The sequence below is a fragment of the Aquarana catesbeiana genome, linkage group LG03 (assembly GCF_042186555.1).
Source record: "Aquarana catesbeiana isolate 2022-GZ linkage group LG03, ASM4218655v1, whole genome shotgun sequence".
Taxonomy (NCBI): domain Eukaryota; kingdom Metazoa; phylum Chordata; class Amphibia; order Anura; family Ranidae; genus Aquarana; species Aquarana catesbeiana.
The window spans coordinates 331,350,402-331,367,989 of NC_133326.1; the positions used below are offsets into that span (position 1 = coordinate 331,350,402).

The 17,588-nt window shown below is 43.8% G+C and overlaps 1 protein-coding gene across 1 annotated transcript in view; it reads right to left on the reverse strand.

The window, feature by feature from the left end:
• GRK6 (G protein-coupled receptor kinase 6) overlaps window positions 1–17,588 on the reverse strand; it is a 114,425-nt gene that overhangs the window by 95,903 nt on the left and 934 nt on the right. Inside the window, exon 2 of the mRNA XM_073620517.1 lies at window positions 8,043–8,138. Within this exon, the coding sequence (XP_073476618.1) occupies window positions 8,043–8,138 (96 nt within the window). The remainder of the gene's footprint in view (window positions 1–8,042; window positions 8,139–17,588) is intronic.

Sequence of the window (17,588 nt, forward strand, 5' to 3'; positions counted from 1 at the left end):
TTCATCTCCTTTATCCCAGAGCTCCTCTGACTGAGGGTCTTGGGAAGCAGAGGAAGGCCTTGTGCGTTTTCTTTCACTGCGTGAAGATGTAATCGCGGCCATTAGCTTTTTCTCTAATCCAGAAATGGTTGAGGAAAAAACTTCTTGTGTAATGTACACAGGGGCTGAAGTGCCGGCAGCAGATGTAGCCCCTAACCCCAATGGCTCTCCCTGTCCAGCTGCCCCTGGTCCCTCAGGAGGGGATGGTGTAGCAGACAGGGGGTCCTCAGAACCTGAACGAGACCCCCTAGTGCCTCTGGTTCTTGGGGTGCTTGAACCTCATCTACCCATAGTGCAAAGCAACAAGGTGTGAGGTATCAAAAGCGAACACTGACTGCTGAGCGATGTAGTCTGGCTAAAAGCCTTGCTACCAAATGCCCAGTCCGGTGTTCTTTAGTAAATGCAGCCTAGGGGAATGCCTGTGTCCCACCTTACATGCGACTGTCAGCTCTGTGTCTCTCCAAAGCTCAGAGCACCTGTACAGTGTGCTTTAAATGGCCATGCTTTCTGGCACTGTGGGCGTCTGGGCACGCTGACGCTGACGCCCCGCCCCCCCTTCCCCCCCCTCGTTTTTGAAAAACGAGCGCTTCCCGCGCGAGCCGACCCTTTCTGACAAGCCTGAAGGGAGGCTGGGGTTGGGGGAATAAGGAGGAGGCCGGCAGTGATGGGCCCTGCATCGCAATGCGGCTTCGGTGGCGGCGGCGGCAGCGGCTGTGACAGTGCGGTCTCACCCGCCTTACAGCATACCTGAGCCTTTCCCTAGCCTGGGGGGACCATCCCAGCAGAGAAAACCCCCCACCATCTACCTTTGGAGCTGGAGGAAGAGCTAATGCAGCGGACGCTGAGACAGATCAAACATGAAAAGGTTTGTGCTCTTGGCAGCCCCCGGTGGTCACAATAGGCACAGCATGCATTCACCTTAAAGGAGAAAAGCCACTAGAATTAAAATTCTGTGGAATCTCCTCTTACCTTATCCAGGCCGCAGGGTTCAGTTTACACAGACCCAGCCTTCGCCTCTCACGGTGGGCTCCGTTTGTGGAAAAACCGTCAGAGACTGGGGCCCCCATCAGTAGGGGGATCCTTCAGTTCTGGGCCTGTAAAGCACCTCGCCAGAAATTAGGAAGTTTAAAGCCATTTTCTGATCCGCGGGTCCAGCTCTCTAAAAAGAGAAGCGTTACAGGTAAAACCTCGTTTCTTCGGACACGAGGCCCGGGTACCATCCAATTCGGCCATGAAAAGACACTTTGAATGGATCCGGTTCGCCTGGCTTGCCCCAGTATAGGATCTTAGAATATTCCTTTTGGAGCTTCAGCACAGGACATCTTTACACGCCCAACACCTAAGACACTGGTGTAAAAACTGAGGTATCCCTGGAAGGGGAGGGGTTATATAGGGGGTTGAACTTCCTGATTAGGGTGTGACCAGTGTCCAATACCTAGTGATACCCTATAACCCATCAGTAATTACTGTGGCTCTGTGTCCCGTGATGTCCGAGAAAAGAAATTCCTTTGGACCAAGAAGTTTATTATTATCTCTAAATTTTCCCGTCACTGTGGTTAAAAAAGAAAACGTCGATTTGACCCCACTAATGATTAGAAAATCAAACGAACGTTCTTAAAATTACTTTTTTTGAAGGAAGACATTGTTTTTGTATGGCCAGAATATAATATATTACAGTTCTGTTTGAAAATCTGCAAAAAAAACTGTCCAACTTTTTTTTTTCCCCCCCCTTTAAATAAAAAAATTTGATCTCATATTTAAGAATAAATTGTCTTTTTTTTTTTTTTTTTTAAACTTTACATACCGTATTTATCGGCATATAAACACACACTTTTTCCCCCTTAAAATAGGGGGAAAATCGTATTTGCGTGTTATATGCCGATATAGGCTGCCACTGAGGGGAAGGAGGGGACGAGCATTGCCGAAATAGAGCCGGATCTCCTGTGTACTCGGCTCGGCTTGCAGTCACGCTCAGTCCCGCCCCCTGGACATCTCCTAGCATTGACTTCCCAGCATTGAACCAGCTTTATCCATCATAGGATTCGGGCCAAGGGGCGGAACTGGGCATGACGCCGAGCCAAGTACACAGGAGATCTGGCAGGATTTTGGCAGCGCTTGTCCCCTCCTTCCCCTCGGTGGCAGCCTATATTTCGGCAAGGCTGCAGATGGACACTGAGCAATGCTGCAGGTGGGCACTGATTAGGCTGCAGATGGGCACTGATCAGGCTGCACTGAAGCTGCAGATGGGCACTAATCAGGCTGCATTGATGCACACTGACCATTATTTTGCTTCAAAGTGGTTTATTTTTTTTTAAAGTTTTTTTCCCTGAAACTTTCCTCTTAAATTGGGGTGCATGTTAACTAAATTATACACGACACTTCAAGGTTATTAACTGAAACAATAATCTGCCAACTAATCGATTATGAAAATAATCGTTAGTTGCTGCCCTACATGCAGCCACGCTTCCTAGGCTGCCCTGATGTAAGTGAACAGTTAAGGAAACCAGTAGTGACATCACAAACGCATAGCTTCAACTATCAACATTCCTGGGTAGAGATCAGAAAAGGAGCAATCTTGCAGTCAGGTGACATCCAAGAAAAGGTATTTACTGTATCTGTTTTTTTTTTTTTTTTTTTTTTTTACTGAAAGTGAAAGGGATTGAAAACCAGTGTTTACAGTGCTTAAGTGAAGAAGATTTGCTATGATAGAGAGCGTAATGAAATTGTGTCCAATTCCACCTAAAAACCTCTTGATATGCAAGTGTGCCTAGGCACTCCTGTGCTTACAATATCATAGCTCTATATCTTCAGTGTGAATCTAAGGCACTGCTGCCTCAGACTGCTAGTCTATAGAGATTTGAAGTGAGATTGATGATGCAGTTATTGTGATGCTCATTATTTTCCTTTCTGGAGGCTCTGTCATGAGGAAGCAAAACCCTGCCTCTACCAAGACAGCCGCCTCCATAGAGAGACACAGTGCAGAACAAGGGGTGGAAAGTCAGTAATGGAGAAAAGATCACCGGCAGGGACACCGCATGCCATACCGATGACTGTCCTCTTTCTGCATCGTTTGGAGACAGCTTCCAGAGTTTTGTTCCTCTTTCTCAGAGCTGTGCATCTCTCAGGGACAGGTGATTTGTATATTTTCCAGAAGTTACATGGAGTCTCACTCTTGCTCTGGGATTTTCACAGATCTTACAAAGTGGAGAATGCTGTATGTCAAAAAGGGACACCATAAGGTGGTTAAAACACCCTACCAGGCATCTCCAAACTACGGCCCTCCAGCTGTTGTGGAACTACATGTCCCATGAGGCATTGTAAAACTCTGACATTCACAGACATGGCAAGGCATGATGGGAATTGTAGTTCCTGAACAACTGGAGGGCCATAGTTTGTAGACCCCTGCCCTAAACACTGGACAGAATAGAGCTAGGAATTTAAAACCGTGAGATCTCCCCACTGGAATACTCAAGAAATAGAAGAATCTAGTATGAGTATCGCACTACATTCCACCTGTAAAAGAAATGTCACTTTTGGGTGGACAGGCTCTTTAATAAATACAGTGTAAGGAGCAATGGTGATCAACAAAATACAACAGGAGGTCACATTTTGCCAATTCTGAGCAACAAAAGACGGTTGCCAAGGGTTTCTGCACATTATTTACCTTACCCAGTTTTTAACAAACTAAAGGCTCTACCATAGCCGTCAACACATATACAGTATACAGTATAACCAGTTTGGGAGGGAGCCAACACACTGACAAGTAGGTTACAGGATTGTGGGAGGAAACACACATACACAGGAAGGACATGTAAACTCTATGCAGATCATATCCCTGGTAAAGATCAAATCCATGACTCCGAAAAACTGCAAGGTGAGAGTGCTGTTTAGCTACCACAGCTAAAACAATGATTTTTATTTAGCAGCTCTCTAGTATCCGACACCCTCACAAAACACAAGCAGTACAACTAGAACTAGAAAAAACAAGTTACATTTTCCATAGATTCAATCGCTTAGAGCAACAAAAAAATTCCAAAATCAATGTAGCATGTAGATAAATAAAAGCATACTTATACATTTTCTTTTAGTACATGGGTCTAGAGCCGGTAAAAACATAAAAGTTTAAAATTAAAAGTATCCGATTACCAAGCACTGAGCATACAGTTAGGAATAAATATGTTGCACTACCTCCTTTAAATACACCATCAATAACACAAATGTGGAAGAAAAGCTAAACAATATAATATAGTGACAAAGTGAATCAAAGTAATAGTGACAAGTGACATCCATAATAAGAATCACATAAAAGTCCATCTCCAGTGAGTACATTGTGTTATCAATCAATCAGGCGTCGGTTAGTATGGGGGGGGGGGGGGGGGCTGAGGGGGAAGTTGCACCCTGGAGATTTTTCAATGTACATTATGTCACCAAAAGTATTGAGACACCTGCCTTTCTATGCACATGAATTTTAATGGCATCCCAGTCTTAGTCCGTATGGTTCAATATTGAGTTGGTTCACTCTTTGCAGCTATAACAACTTCAACTCTTCTGGGAATGCTATCCACAAGGTTTAGGAGTGTGTCTATGGGAATGTTTGACCATTCTTCCAGAGGCGTATTTGTGAGGTCAGGCACGGATGTTGGACGAGAAGGCTTGGCTCGCAGTCTCTGCTCTAATCCCTCCCAAGGGTGTTCTATCAGGTTGAGGTCAGGACAGTCAAGTTCCTCCACCCCAAACTCGCTCATCTATGTCTTTATGAAGCTTGCTTTGTGTACTGGTCCAAATCATTTGATGGAGGGGGGGGATTATGGTGTGGGGGTGTTTTTCAGGGGTTGAGCTTGACCCCTTAGTTCCAGTGATGGTAATTCTTAAGGCATCAGCATACCAAGACATTTTGGAACATTTCATGCTCCCAACTTTGTGGGAACAGTTTGGGGATGGCCCTTTCCTGTTTCAACATGACTGCGCACAAGTGCACGAAGCAAGGTCCATAAAGACATGAATGAGCAAGTTTAAGATGGAGGAACTTGACTGGCCTGCACAGAGTCCTGACCTCAACCCAAAAGATCACCTTTGGGATGAATTAGAGGAGACTGCGAGCCAGGCCTTCTTGTCCAACATCAGTGCCTGACTTCACAGATGCGTTTCTGGAAGAATGGTCAAACATTCCCATAGACACTCCTAAACCTTGTGGTTAGCCTTCCCAGAAGAGTTTAAGCTGCAAAGGGTGGGCCAATTCAATATTGAACCCTAAAAATGAAAGGCCCCATACACACTATTAGATTTTCTGCAGATTTTTGTCTTCAGATTTACCAACACCATATAATATATGAGGTCAGACCTTAAGAGTTTCAATTTGTATGCAATCAGGCAGGCCCTTGCACTATATGGTTTTGGTAAATCTGAAGACAAAAATCTGCAGAAAATCTAATAGTGTGTATGGGGCCTGAGACTGGGATACTATTAAAGTTCATGTGCCTGTAAAGGCAGGCCTCCCAATACTTTTGGTAATATAATGTACGAAGACAAAAAAAACCTTCAGCCTTTGATTCACTTTGTCACTATATTATAATGCTTAGTGATTTTTATGCATTCATGTTATTGATTGCATATGTAAAGAGGGTAGCGCAACATAATTATTTGGAAACTCACAGCTCTGCAGGCAATTTAGCAGTTTGAATAATGTCAGTGTCAATCCACTTTCTGGAGTGCAGAGCATTATGGACCTGCAACCTGAGAAAGCTCTCACTGCATTATAGGAGAAGCAGTGAAATCAAATACAGGAGTCAATTTAAAAATGTTGTACCTGTAGGCTCAGGGAAACATACAGTAAAGCCTTTTCTAAAGAAAGGTATTTAGGGAATGATAGGCAAAATTACATATCCCATTCCCTTGGCTGCAAAGGTTAACTGGTACTCTTGTCTCAGAGATGTTGAATAAAGTGTTAAAGTGATTGTGAACCCTTAAAAAAAAAAAAAAAAAAATTATAAAATTTATATAATATATCAAACCTGCAAGACAAAGGCATAATGAGCTAGTTTTCATAGCATGCTAGCTCATTATGAATTACTTACCTTACCTTACTTACCTGAGATCGAAGCCCACGCAGCGGTCCTTGTACACCGCTCCAGCGGCCGACATCTCTTCCAGGTATCGCGGCTTCGGCGCTGTGATTGGCCAGAGCCGCGATGATGTCACTTCTGCAAGCCTAATTATAGGCTTACCTGTAGTATAAAAGTGGTTGCAAAGGGTTTACAACCACTTTAAATTTACACAAGCAGTGCCCTGAAGCCTCCAGTTGCAGCTCTGACATCATCATGTACAATGCAAGACCAACAGTCCTGCATTCTATGGAAGGATGCTGGGGTCCCACCCACAACCCAGAGCATCAGGCAATGGAGAAGAGTGTCAGCTGCTGAGGAAGCAAGGAAAAAAAGCAAATATAATCACATTTTTCATCATCCCCTAGACCAGGGGTCTCCAAACTTTCTAAATAAAGGGCCCGTTTGCTCTCCTTCAGACTTAAGGGGGGCTGGATTGTGGGCATTGGGAGTAGAAAAGGTCCCAACACCAATAGGAATAAATAAATAAATAATGCCCCATCATTGATGTCATTGGGTGGAATTGTGCCCCATTGTTGGTGTCATTGTGGGGAATTCTGCTGCTTCATTGGGGTCAGTGGTGGTGGTGGTGGGGGGGGGGGGGGGATTATGCCTCATTGTTGGTATTAGTGGATGAAAATAGTGCCCCAAGGGCTGGATGAGAGCATGCAAAGGGCCGCATCTGGCCCCCAGGCCACAGTTCCAGTGGAGATCACTGCCCTAGACAAAATGAGCAGTTAATCCTTGCAGAAGAAATGGGGCCCACAGCAAGTGCAAACTGTTCCTGTCACTGGAATACAGCTTTACTAAAAACCTAGTTTTAAGATGGAAAAAATTATTGCAATGGGGCCCCCCACATTGTAATCATTAACTCCAATGGGTAGAGGAACAGGCTGTAATACTATCCATATTCCTCGCTCCAGTGCTCCGGGCTGTAGCTGGTCCCTTACCTACAATGCAGAAGTATTGGACCTGCATTTTATGCGAGGAGGGAAGTGTGTGAACGTGGCTAGGAACCTCTTTGAAAGAGACTTTGGAGGACCAATTGCACCGATGGCAGGACTCTGCTGGGAGCAGGAATAAGACTTCATGAGCATTTAACCCTTGGTGTGTGTGGGCCCCATTGCAAGGGTATATTTTTTACTTGTCTCCAGAGTTGGGCTTTAAAGTAGTTCTAAAGGCAGACAGTATTTTTTACCTTAATGCATTCTATGCATTAGGGTAAAAACCGTCTCCATGCAGGCAGGTTCACCTCAGCGCCCCCTCATTATACTTACCTAAGCCCAATGTCAATTAAGCACTGTGCATGAGAGCAGAATCGCTGTTCTTTCCCTCTCCTCACTGGCTTAGACACAGCAGTGGGAACTATTGTCTTTTGCTGCTGTCAATCACAGCCAGTGAGAAGGAAGCGGGGACCGCGGCCAAGTCAATAGACACGCAGAGCGCAGCTTGCAAGCAAGACTGCATGACTGCCCCCATAGCAAGCGACTTCCTATGTTGCTATGGGGCACTCAGATGGGGGGGGTTTGGAGCCAGGACCCCCAGAGAGGGACTCAAATAGAGGAGGATCGAGGCTGCTCTGTGCAAAACCATTGCACAGGAGTAGGCAAGTATACATTATTTATATATGTTATTTATTTTTTATTACCTTTACAAACACTTTAAAGTGTATTCTAACAAAACAAGGAATTTCAAGCACGGTAGATTTTCACACTGCAATAAGTATACATATGTGTACTACATTGCACGTAAGCTGGCTTACACAGGAAGTGGGTTAAGTACCACAACAAGAGGAAGCTGCGCAACCATCTTAGTCAACACTAACTACAGAAGCTTTTTCGTCAGTACTAGCTTGTGACATAACAGACACAAGGGTGAGCTGGGATGCAATGGACAACTCACCGATCGTACGCCTTAGCTCCTCACATTCGCTGATATGTGGAAACTGCAGCATCTGTCGCCATTTTTTGCTCTTTCCTTTTCGGTTTCCCCCGCCACCTGTAAAATAAACACGACACCTGTCAGGTCCAATCCAGCAGAGCAGGTGACAGGCAGTATGCGTAGGCAAATCCCTGGACTAGGTTTGACTAGAGTTTCCACAAGATTTAGGAAAATACCATTAACATGCAAATAAATTAAAATGATTCCAAACATTGATTTGCCCTCTAAAAACAGGAAAGCAAAGTAAAGTGTCTCACGCACGACACCAATTCTAATGATGGGCAGAAAACTAATTTTCAGATTGCAAAGCTTACTTTGCTGGTGAAAGTGTAAAGAATGGGCAAAAATAAGAAAGACGTTCCTGAAGTCTGGAAGATTATTTGTTCAAAATGAAAAATCACTCATTCATGTAAAAATCCCAACATCTGTCTGGAAAGCATATCAGTAAAAATGGACTGAGGGGGTGGGGCGTTGATCAATACCAATGCATAGCAAAGCAGCAGCAGCGAGACAGATTAATTCCTCCTTAGCCGCTGTGACAGAATGGGGGACATTTACCAACCAAATCAGGAAACACTATAAAATGCAAATCAGGAAACACTATAAAATGCAAATCAGGCTGCCTCTCAGTTAGCAAAGTCCATTTGTCTGTGTGTTTGCCAGTCCTGCGCCTGGAATCCTGGCAGCCAATTGCAACAGATTTGTAAAGGATCTGTGACAAATGTGTCCCTTTAGATGTTCACTCTAAATGGACGAATAGTCAAGAAGTTTCATTCTGTTGCAGTGTTGGTTTACAGCAGCTGAGGGAGGGATTTATGACTCGAGCTGTAACTCTGTCCCACTGCTTCTGTTTGGGGCTCATTCACACAAGCAGAGGCCAAGCATGTGCAGCAAGGCCATGTTTTGTTGCCTGCATCCAGAACCATGCATCCGTCCCTGTGCGAATGTAAACACTCAGATGTGCGGGAACATCCATACCTCATCCCATGCTTGCCTCCTGGACTTTTCCCAAGCCTCTCCCATCCTCTGGAATGCTCTACCTCAATGCTGTATCCTGGCCTAGGCCGACAAGGCCCAGGCCTAGGGCAGCACTTTGCAGGGGGGCAGCATGGAAAGAGTCCCCGCCAGCTTGCGCTACACTATTAGTGTAACACCAGTCTTATGGGGTGGACTGGGCTGAGAGGCAAATTAGTCTAGCGCCCCCATAAAGCGGCTGCACTGCTTCCGGTATGTGGGCGACCGGCATTCCGCAACTGTGGGTGGGGGGGGCGCCGCTTCTAATTTTGACTGTCCTATCATCCTGGACCACAAACCTTCCTCACCGTGCTATATGTTTTCTGCTGCACCATTGGCATGGTTATATCTTCTTAGTCCTCTCCATAACATTAGCAGAAATTTTTGCTTAAAGTAGAAGTATAGGCAACACTTTTTTCTTTCATTGTGGATAGAGTAAGGGAGGGTTATAGCCCCTGACAGTGTATTTTTTACCATCCCTGTCCCATAGCCAAACAGGATATGAGAGGAAATCTATGCAAATTAAGGGAATCCATTGCCCCCCCCCCCCCAGGCCCTCAGAACTAGTGTCCCCACTTGAAAATTTCAGAGCGGGCCTTAAGCAGCAAGGGGTGTGGCCTTGCCTTGACAGGAAGGGGTGGGTCATATTCAAATTAGGGGGTGCGTGAGTTTATTTAGGCCTAGGGCAGCACAAAACCTAAATACACTACTGTTCTACCCCAATCTGCTCGACTATCTCCGACTCCCCCCCCAAAGACGATCCCTGAAAATTCATCTCTTCAGAAAAGCCTAACCGGCCCCCACCTAACAACTGTACATTCATTTTCTCCATCACACAACCCCCCACAGCTATTACCTCTTGACCCTCCCTCTTAGATTGTAAGCTCTCTGATTCCTACTGTATTAAATTGTACTGTCTATCTTCAAGCTGTAAAGTGATGCGTAAACTGTCAACGCTATATAAATCCTGTATAATAATAATAATAAAGCTTCTGTATCTGTCAGCCTGTCATTGATTTTTTTAACAGGCTGCTGGCTGCATAAAACCCCTTTGACCCCCCCACCCAGGTACATAAACATGGCCTTTCTGCATGCTGTGCTCATGGGAGATCTGCGAACAGAGAGACTACAAGTCCCATGTGCCACTGCAGCACAAGGACTGTAGTCCCAAAAGGAGTGCAATTGTGCCATCACTGCACTTGTTTTTCATTGATACTTTCTCCAGTCCCATAACTGAAGGCCTGTACTTTGGTAGGGACCTTCGGCTGGAAGATTAGTCCGCAGGAGCCAGAGCATTGCACTGATTGCAGCTGTAATGCTTCGCATGCTCCAATGACCATAATGATTTTTTTTTTTGGAAGCTGTTTATTGGTTTTGTACACAAATACAAAACAAAAAGTACAACAGAGAGACAATCAGCACTACAACATTATTATTATTTTTAATCAATGTGGGTACATTTATTAATTTTTTTGCAAAACGTGGACTTGGCCAGAGGTTAAAGCGGTATTAAACCCAAAAGCAAACATTTATTGTGCAGCTTACCAATTCTTAGATGTGGTGGCTGCATTCGTTTTTATTTAGGCTTGCTTTCTTTTATTTTCACCTGGTGATCCAGCCAGTAAGTCTGGGCTTTTTTTTTTTAACAGAATAAGCTGTCCTGCAGATGTAGCAATTACAGGAATGAGACAAACCAGTTACTACTGATAGAGGTACTGGCAGCGGTACTTACAATGATCAGCTTTTATAGTTATGTAAAGCTTTTATCTCAAAAGAAAAAAAATAAAATAAAAATTTGTTGTAACTGCTTGCGTACCTGCACTGTTAGCTGGAGTTTGGCTTCAATTTGTTAGTATATCTAAATCTGCCGGTCCATCTAACACTCCCCTCCCGCCAGACTGACAATGCTACTGTCCAAAGATGTCTCTGTTGCTCCTTCATCCAGAGTGGAGCCCCCCAATACAGGAGTTGTATTACTGGCCAGATCATCAGGCGAAAAACAAAGGGAATAAGGGCTAAAAAAGAAAACAAATGCAGCCACCACATCTAATAATTGGTAACCAACAATATATTACATTTCTGGTTTTGGGTTTAATACCGCTTTAAAGTGTAAGTTCACATTTACAGAAAATCTGTAAAAGTGACCAAACACCGGGATGCCTCCCCGCTCCCCTGGTCCCCGTTGTACTTACCTTCCACTGCTCCGGTAGCTCTGCTTTGCCAGCTGCGCTAGGGGGCAATGTGGTGCAAGATTTATCACATCCCACTGCTCCCTTTCTTTTGTTTTGTATGAGCTTTATTTGAAGTGTACGAAACTTACACTCCATTCACTGCAATGCCTGGCAGTGCGATTCAGGCCAGTGTGCTGCGATAGAATGCAGCATGTCTGCATTTTACAGCAACGCTAGTCTGCGTCGCAGTGTGAATGGGACACAATTGTTTCCTGTTTGTCCCTGCGGTGACAGGCGTTTTACTATGTGGTAAAACGTCTGTCACCGCACATAGTGTGAACTGGCCCTTACAGATTTTCTGTAAAGGCGAACCAACATTTTAAAGTTGACACTAAACTCATTTTTTGTCAACCATTCTGAAATATCAAGTATACCATGACTCTGCTTTTTTATTTTTACATATCTCCTACAATTGTTTTCAGGTATCTTTTTTGTCCTGTGCATGCTCCTTATCCTCCAGTGATGCATTTCACAGCCACTAGTGTAGAGAGAACAGAGCTGTTATTTCTGGCCACACGCTCTGCTCCTCTATGTGTGGAACAATTCCCATAGAGCTGAATGCATCTGCAGGTTACATAGTAGGTGAGGTTGAGGTGCTTAGCTAATAGTTTTTTTGTAAACTTTTGATGATCCCCCGCTGGTACCACCGCCTGTGGAAGGGAATTCCACATCCCTGCCGCTCTTACAGTAAAGAACCCTCTACAAAACAGGTTTAACCTTAAACTACGTAGAGGGTTCTTTACTGTAAGAGTGGCAAGGATGAGGAATTCCCTTCCACAGGCGGTGGTCTCAGCGGGGGGCATCAATAGTTTCAAGAAACTATTAGATAAGCACCTGAACGACCGCAACATACAGGAATATACAATGTAATACTGACATATAATCACACACATAGGTTGGACTTGTGTCTTTTTGCGACCTCACCTACTATGTAACTATTAAGTTTAAGTTTAAACATCTTTTCTTCTCATTTTTATGAGTGGCCACGTATCTTGTTAAACTCCCTTCCACGAAGAAGTTTTATCCCTATTGTGGGGTCACCAGTATGGTATTTGTACATTGAAATCATACCCCCTCTCAAGCGTCTCTTCTCCAGAGAGAATAAGTTCAGTGCTCGCAACCTTTTCTGATAACTAATATCCTCCAGACCCTTTATTAGCTTTGTTGCCCTTCTTTGTACTCACTCCATTTCCAGTACATCCTTCCTGAGGACTGGTGCCCAGAACTGGACAGCATACTCCTAGGTGCGGCCGAACCAGAGTCTTGTACAGTGAGAGAATTATAATTTTATCCCTGGAGTTAATCCCCTTTTTAATGCATGCCAACATTCTGTTTGCTTTGTTAGCAGCAGCTTGGCATTACATGCCATTGCTGAGCCTATCATCTACTAGGACCCCCAGGTCCTTTGTCATCCTAGATTCCCCCAGAGGTTCTTCCCCCAGTGTATAGATAGGTAGGTGTGTAGTCTCAGAAGCAAGCAAGACACGGTGGCTACATTCACATACACGGGAAAGGAGTATGGGGAAGAAACATAGCCACCCCAGCACAGGAAATCAGACAATTGCAAAAACAAATCTTGCATTTGAGAGACAAAACAAAAGGAAGAGAGTGAAATATAAAAATAAATAAAGTACAGCGGGTAAAATAATTCTGGCCATACACTATACAAAAAAAAAAAAAAAATCGGCCGAACCCATATTCGAAAAACGAACATCAGGCCGTGAGCTCAAACGATAGTGCCATCATGTAATGACTGATAAATCGTTCAGTGGACATAAATGAGTGCATTTTGTGTTTGTTTTTTTACATCTACCTAGTGCAGACAGTTCGGAGGGGAAACACATTTTTTTTTTGAAAATTTTTGTTTGTTAACATTTTAACAGCTCATACAGTACAGTACGGAGGGGAAACACATTAACCTTTCAATTTATCTTGCATTCGGCAGAAAAATTTCCAAACCTGTCCTTCATTTTTTCGGCTCAAAAACGTCCCAAAGATTATCGCACGAACGGTCTAAATAACCGAATTTCGGCCGATTTTGCGTATAGTGTATGGCCAGCATTATTATTGAACACGTCACCATTTTTTTTTTTTTTTAAGGTAAATATAATTTCTAAAGGGGCGATTGACATGAAATTTTAATCTATACATGCAAAGATACAAAAACAAAAAAAGTTCAGAAATTAAGTAATCTGTAATAAAATGGAATGACACAGGGAAAAAGGTATTGAACACATGAAGAAAGGGAGGTGCAAAAAGGCATGGAAAGATAAGACACCAGCTGAAACTAACAGTTATTACAAAGCAATCCTGCCCCTTGTCAGTGCAAACTAATATCAGCTGGTTCAGTCTCAACTGATGGCCTATAAGAAAAGAAGAAAAGGAAAGAAAAAAAAAAAAGGGGGGGGTCATGAGACCAAGATGTCACACAAGAAACATCTCATGATGGGTAAAAGCAAAGAGCTCTCTCAAGACCTTCGCAACCTTATTGTTGCAAAACATACTAATGGCATTGGTTACAGAAGGATTTCTAAACTTCTGAATGTTCCAGTGAGTATGGTTGGAGCCATAATCTGGAAGTGGAAAGAACATAATTTCACCATAAACCGGCCACAACCAGGTGCTCCTCACAAGATTTCTGACAAAGGAGTGGAAAAAAAAAAAAAATATAAGAAGAGTTGTCCAAGAGCCAAGGACCACTTATAGAGAGCTTCAGGAAGACCTGGAATTAGCAGGTACAATTGTTTCAAAGAAAACAATAAGTAATGCACCCAACCACCATGGCCTGTATGCACGTTGACCACGCAAGACTCATTTAAAGTTTGCTGCACAACATTTAGACAAGCCTGTGAAATACTGGGAGAATATAGTCTGGTCAGATGAGAACAAAGTTGAACTCTTTGGATGCCATAATACACACTATGTTTGGAGGTCAAATGGCACTACAATTCACCCCAAAAACACCCCCATACCAACAGTGAAGTTTGGAGGTGGGAACCTAATGGTATGGGGCTGTTTTTCAGCATACAGTACTGGGAAACTTCATATCAATCAAGGAAGGATGAATAGAAAAATGTACCAAGACATTCTGGATAAAAATCTGCTGCCGTCTACCAGGATGATGAAGATGAAACGAGGGTGGACATTTCAGCAAGACAATGATCCCAAACACAAAGCCAAGGAAACTCTCAACTGGTTTCAAAGAAAGAAAATAAAGCTGCTAGAATGGCCCAGCCAATTACATGACTTGAATCCAATAGAAAATCTATGAAAAGAACTAAAGATCAGAGTTCATAGAAGAGGCCCACGGAACCTTCAAGATATGAAGACTGTTTGTGTGGAAGAATGGGCCAAAATCACACCTGAGCAAAGCATGCGACTAGTTTCTCCATACAGGAGGTGTCTTGAAGCTGTCATTACCAACAAAGGATTTTGTACCAAGTATTAAATACATTTCAGTTAGCGTGTTCAATACTTTTCCCTGTGTCATTCCATTTTATTACACAGAACTTCTGAACTTACTTGTATGTATGGATTGCATGGGTTGTTACTAAGGATGAACTCAGGCGTGTTCACACACCCCACGTGCAGAGCCTGCCAGGAAGTCAGCACTGCACAGTGCTAATAACAGGCAATGAGACATTTACCTGATCCGCGGCTGCAGAGATCGAGAAATGTCTCACTGCCTGTGATTAGCGTTGTGCAGTGCTGACTTCCTGGCAGGCTCTACACTTGCGGGTTGCAAACATGCCTGAGCTCATCCTTAGTTGTTACTAGAGATGGGCTCGGGCGTGTTTGAAATCCCACCTGCCCGAACCCGCCAGAAAGCCGATATTGCACAGCGTTAATCACAGGCAGTGAGAGATTTCCTGATCTGTGCAGCTGCGGGACGGGAAGTGTCTCCCTGCCTGTTATTAGCGATCTGCAGCGTCAGCTTCCTGGCGGGATCGGGCATCTGGGATTTTGAATACGCCCGAACCCATCTCTAGTTGTTACCGACATGTGGTGAAAATTTCATGTCAATAGCACCTTTAGAAATAGATTTACCTAGAAACATGGTGACGTGTTCAATACTTATTTTACCCACTGTACATTCTACTTATATTTAGACATGTTTAATTTTATTTTATTAAAAATAAATCTGAGTTTAGCGTCACTTTAACCACTTCCATACTGGGCATTTTCACTCCCTTCCTGCCCAGGCCAATTTTCAGCGCTGTCACACTTTGAATGAGAATTGTGCAGTCATGCGACACTGTACCCAAAATTAATTTTGATAATTTTTTTCCCCCCACAAATAGAGCTTTCTTTTGGTGGTATTTGATCACTTCTGCGGTTTTTTTTTTTGTGCTATAAACAAAAAAAAGAGCGACAATTTTGAAAAAAAAAAAAAAAAAAAAACACAATATTACTTTTTGCTATAATAGATATCCCATTTTTTTTTTAAACAATTTTTTTCCTCAGTTTAGGCCGATAAGTATTCTTCTACATATTTTTGGTAAAAATCGCAATAAGCGTATATTGATTGGATTGCGCAAACGTTATAGTTTCTACAAAATAGGGGATAGAATTATGGCATTTTTATTATTATTATTTTTTTTTTTTTACTAGTAATGGCGGCGATCTGCGATTTTTATTGTGACTGTGATATTGCGGTGGACATATCGGACACTTTTGACACTATTTTGGGACCAGTGACATTTATACAGCGATCAGTGTTATAAAATGCATTGATTACTGTATAAATGTGACTGGCAGGGAAGGGGTTAACACTAGGGGGCGATCAAAGGGTTAACTGTGTGTCCTAGGGAGTGATTCTAACTGTAGGGGGAGGAGACTCACAAGGGGAGGAGACCAATTGGTGTTCCTGTGTAACGGGAACACACGGATCGGTCTTCTCTCACCTGACAGGACGTGGATCTGTGTGTTTACACACACAGATCCACGTCCCTGCTGTGTGACGAGCAAACGCGGGTGCCTGGTGGACATCGCGGCCGCCAGGCACGTGCATTGGGTCCCAAGTGATGCGGCGGCCACGTGCTCTCCACAATGCAGGGTATTCCCCGGACGTCATATGAAGCCTGCCCGGAGGGACGAAGGGTTCCTGCGGGCGTCATGACTATACAGCGGTAGGGAAGTGGTTAAAGTAGCTTCTTTTACCTGTTCTTGTGCCACCAAAAACACCTTTCGAAGCGATCGTACGATAAAAAGATCGTTAGTATAGCGCTTTTCGAGAGCCGATCACGACAGTTCATCCAATATTATCTGATCGAGCAAACATGAAAATTTCTCGTACGATACCAGATCTTACTATTTTCGTTTAACCACTTGCCGCCGGCCGTCAAATGACGGGTGGGCGGTGCGGCTCTCGTTCTGGGTGGACGTCATATGATGTCTTCCCAGAACGACCGCTCTTGGGCGCGACCCCGATCTGTGTAAAGAGCCGCGGCTCTTTAACCATGTGATCGGCTGTGTCCAATCACAGCCGGTCACATGTAAACACGGAGATACCGTCAATCGGGGCTCCTCGCCTCACACTGACAGAGTGAGGAGAGGAGAGCTGATCAGCGGCATCTCCTCACAGGGGACAGCTAGGTATGTAATCAGGGCACTGATCATCAGTGCCCTGATTACAATTAAGTGCCCACCAGTCGCAGCAATGATTGCCCACCCCTGCCAGCAATCAATGCCAAACAGTGCCCACAATTGCCAAAGTGCCAGCAATCAGAGGCCATTAGTGATGCCAATCAGGGCTGGCTATCACCGTTGCCCATTAATGTTCATCACTGCTGCCCATCTGTGCCACAAGTGCAGCATAATCGTGCCTCCTCATCAGTGCAACCTAATCAGTGCCGCCTCATCAGCGCCCATCAGTGAATGAGAAAAATTACTTATTTACAAAATTTACTGACAGAAACTAAGAAAAACTTGTTTTTCATTATTATTATTTTTTTTTTTTCTAGGAAAAAATAAAAAACCCAGGAGTGATTAAATACCACCAAAAGTAAGCTCCATTTGTGTGAAGACAATTTCACATGGTTACAGTGTAGCATGCCCACGCAATTGTCATTCAAAGTGTGACAGTGCTGAAAGCTGAAAAATGGCCTGGGCAGGAAGGGGGTATAAGTACCCTGTATCGATGTGGTTAATCAGTACCTGTCGTCCGAAAATACAATAGAAATACACTACAAACACATTACATCACTTCCGATTTGTTATTCTGTTGTACGAGAATTTGTCACTTTAGTAACCTCTCCATGTT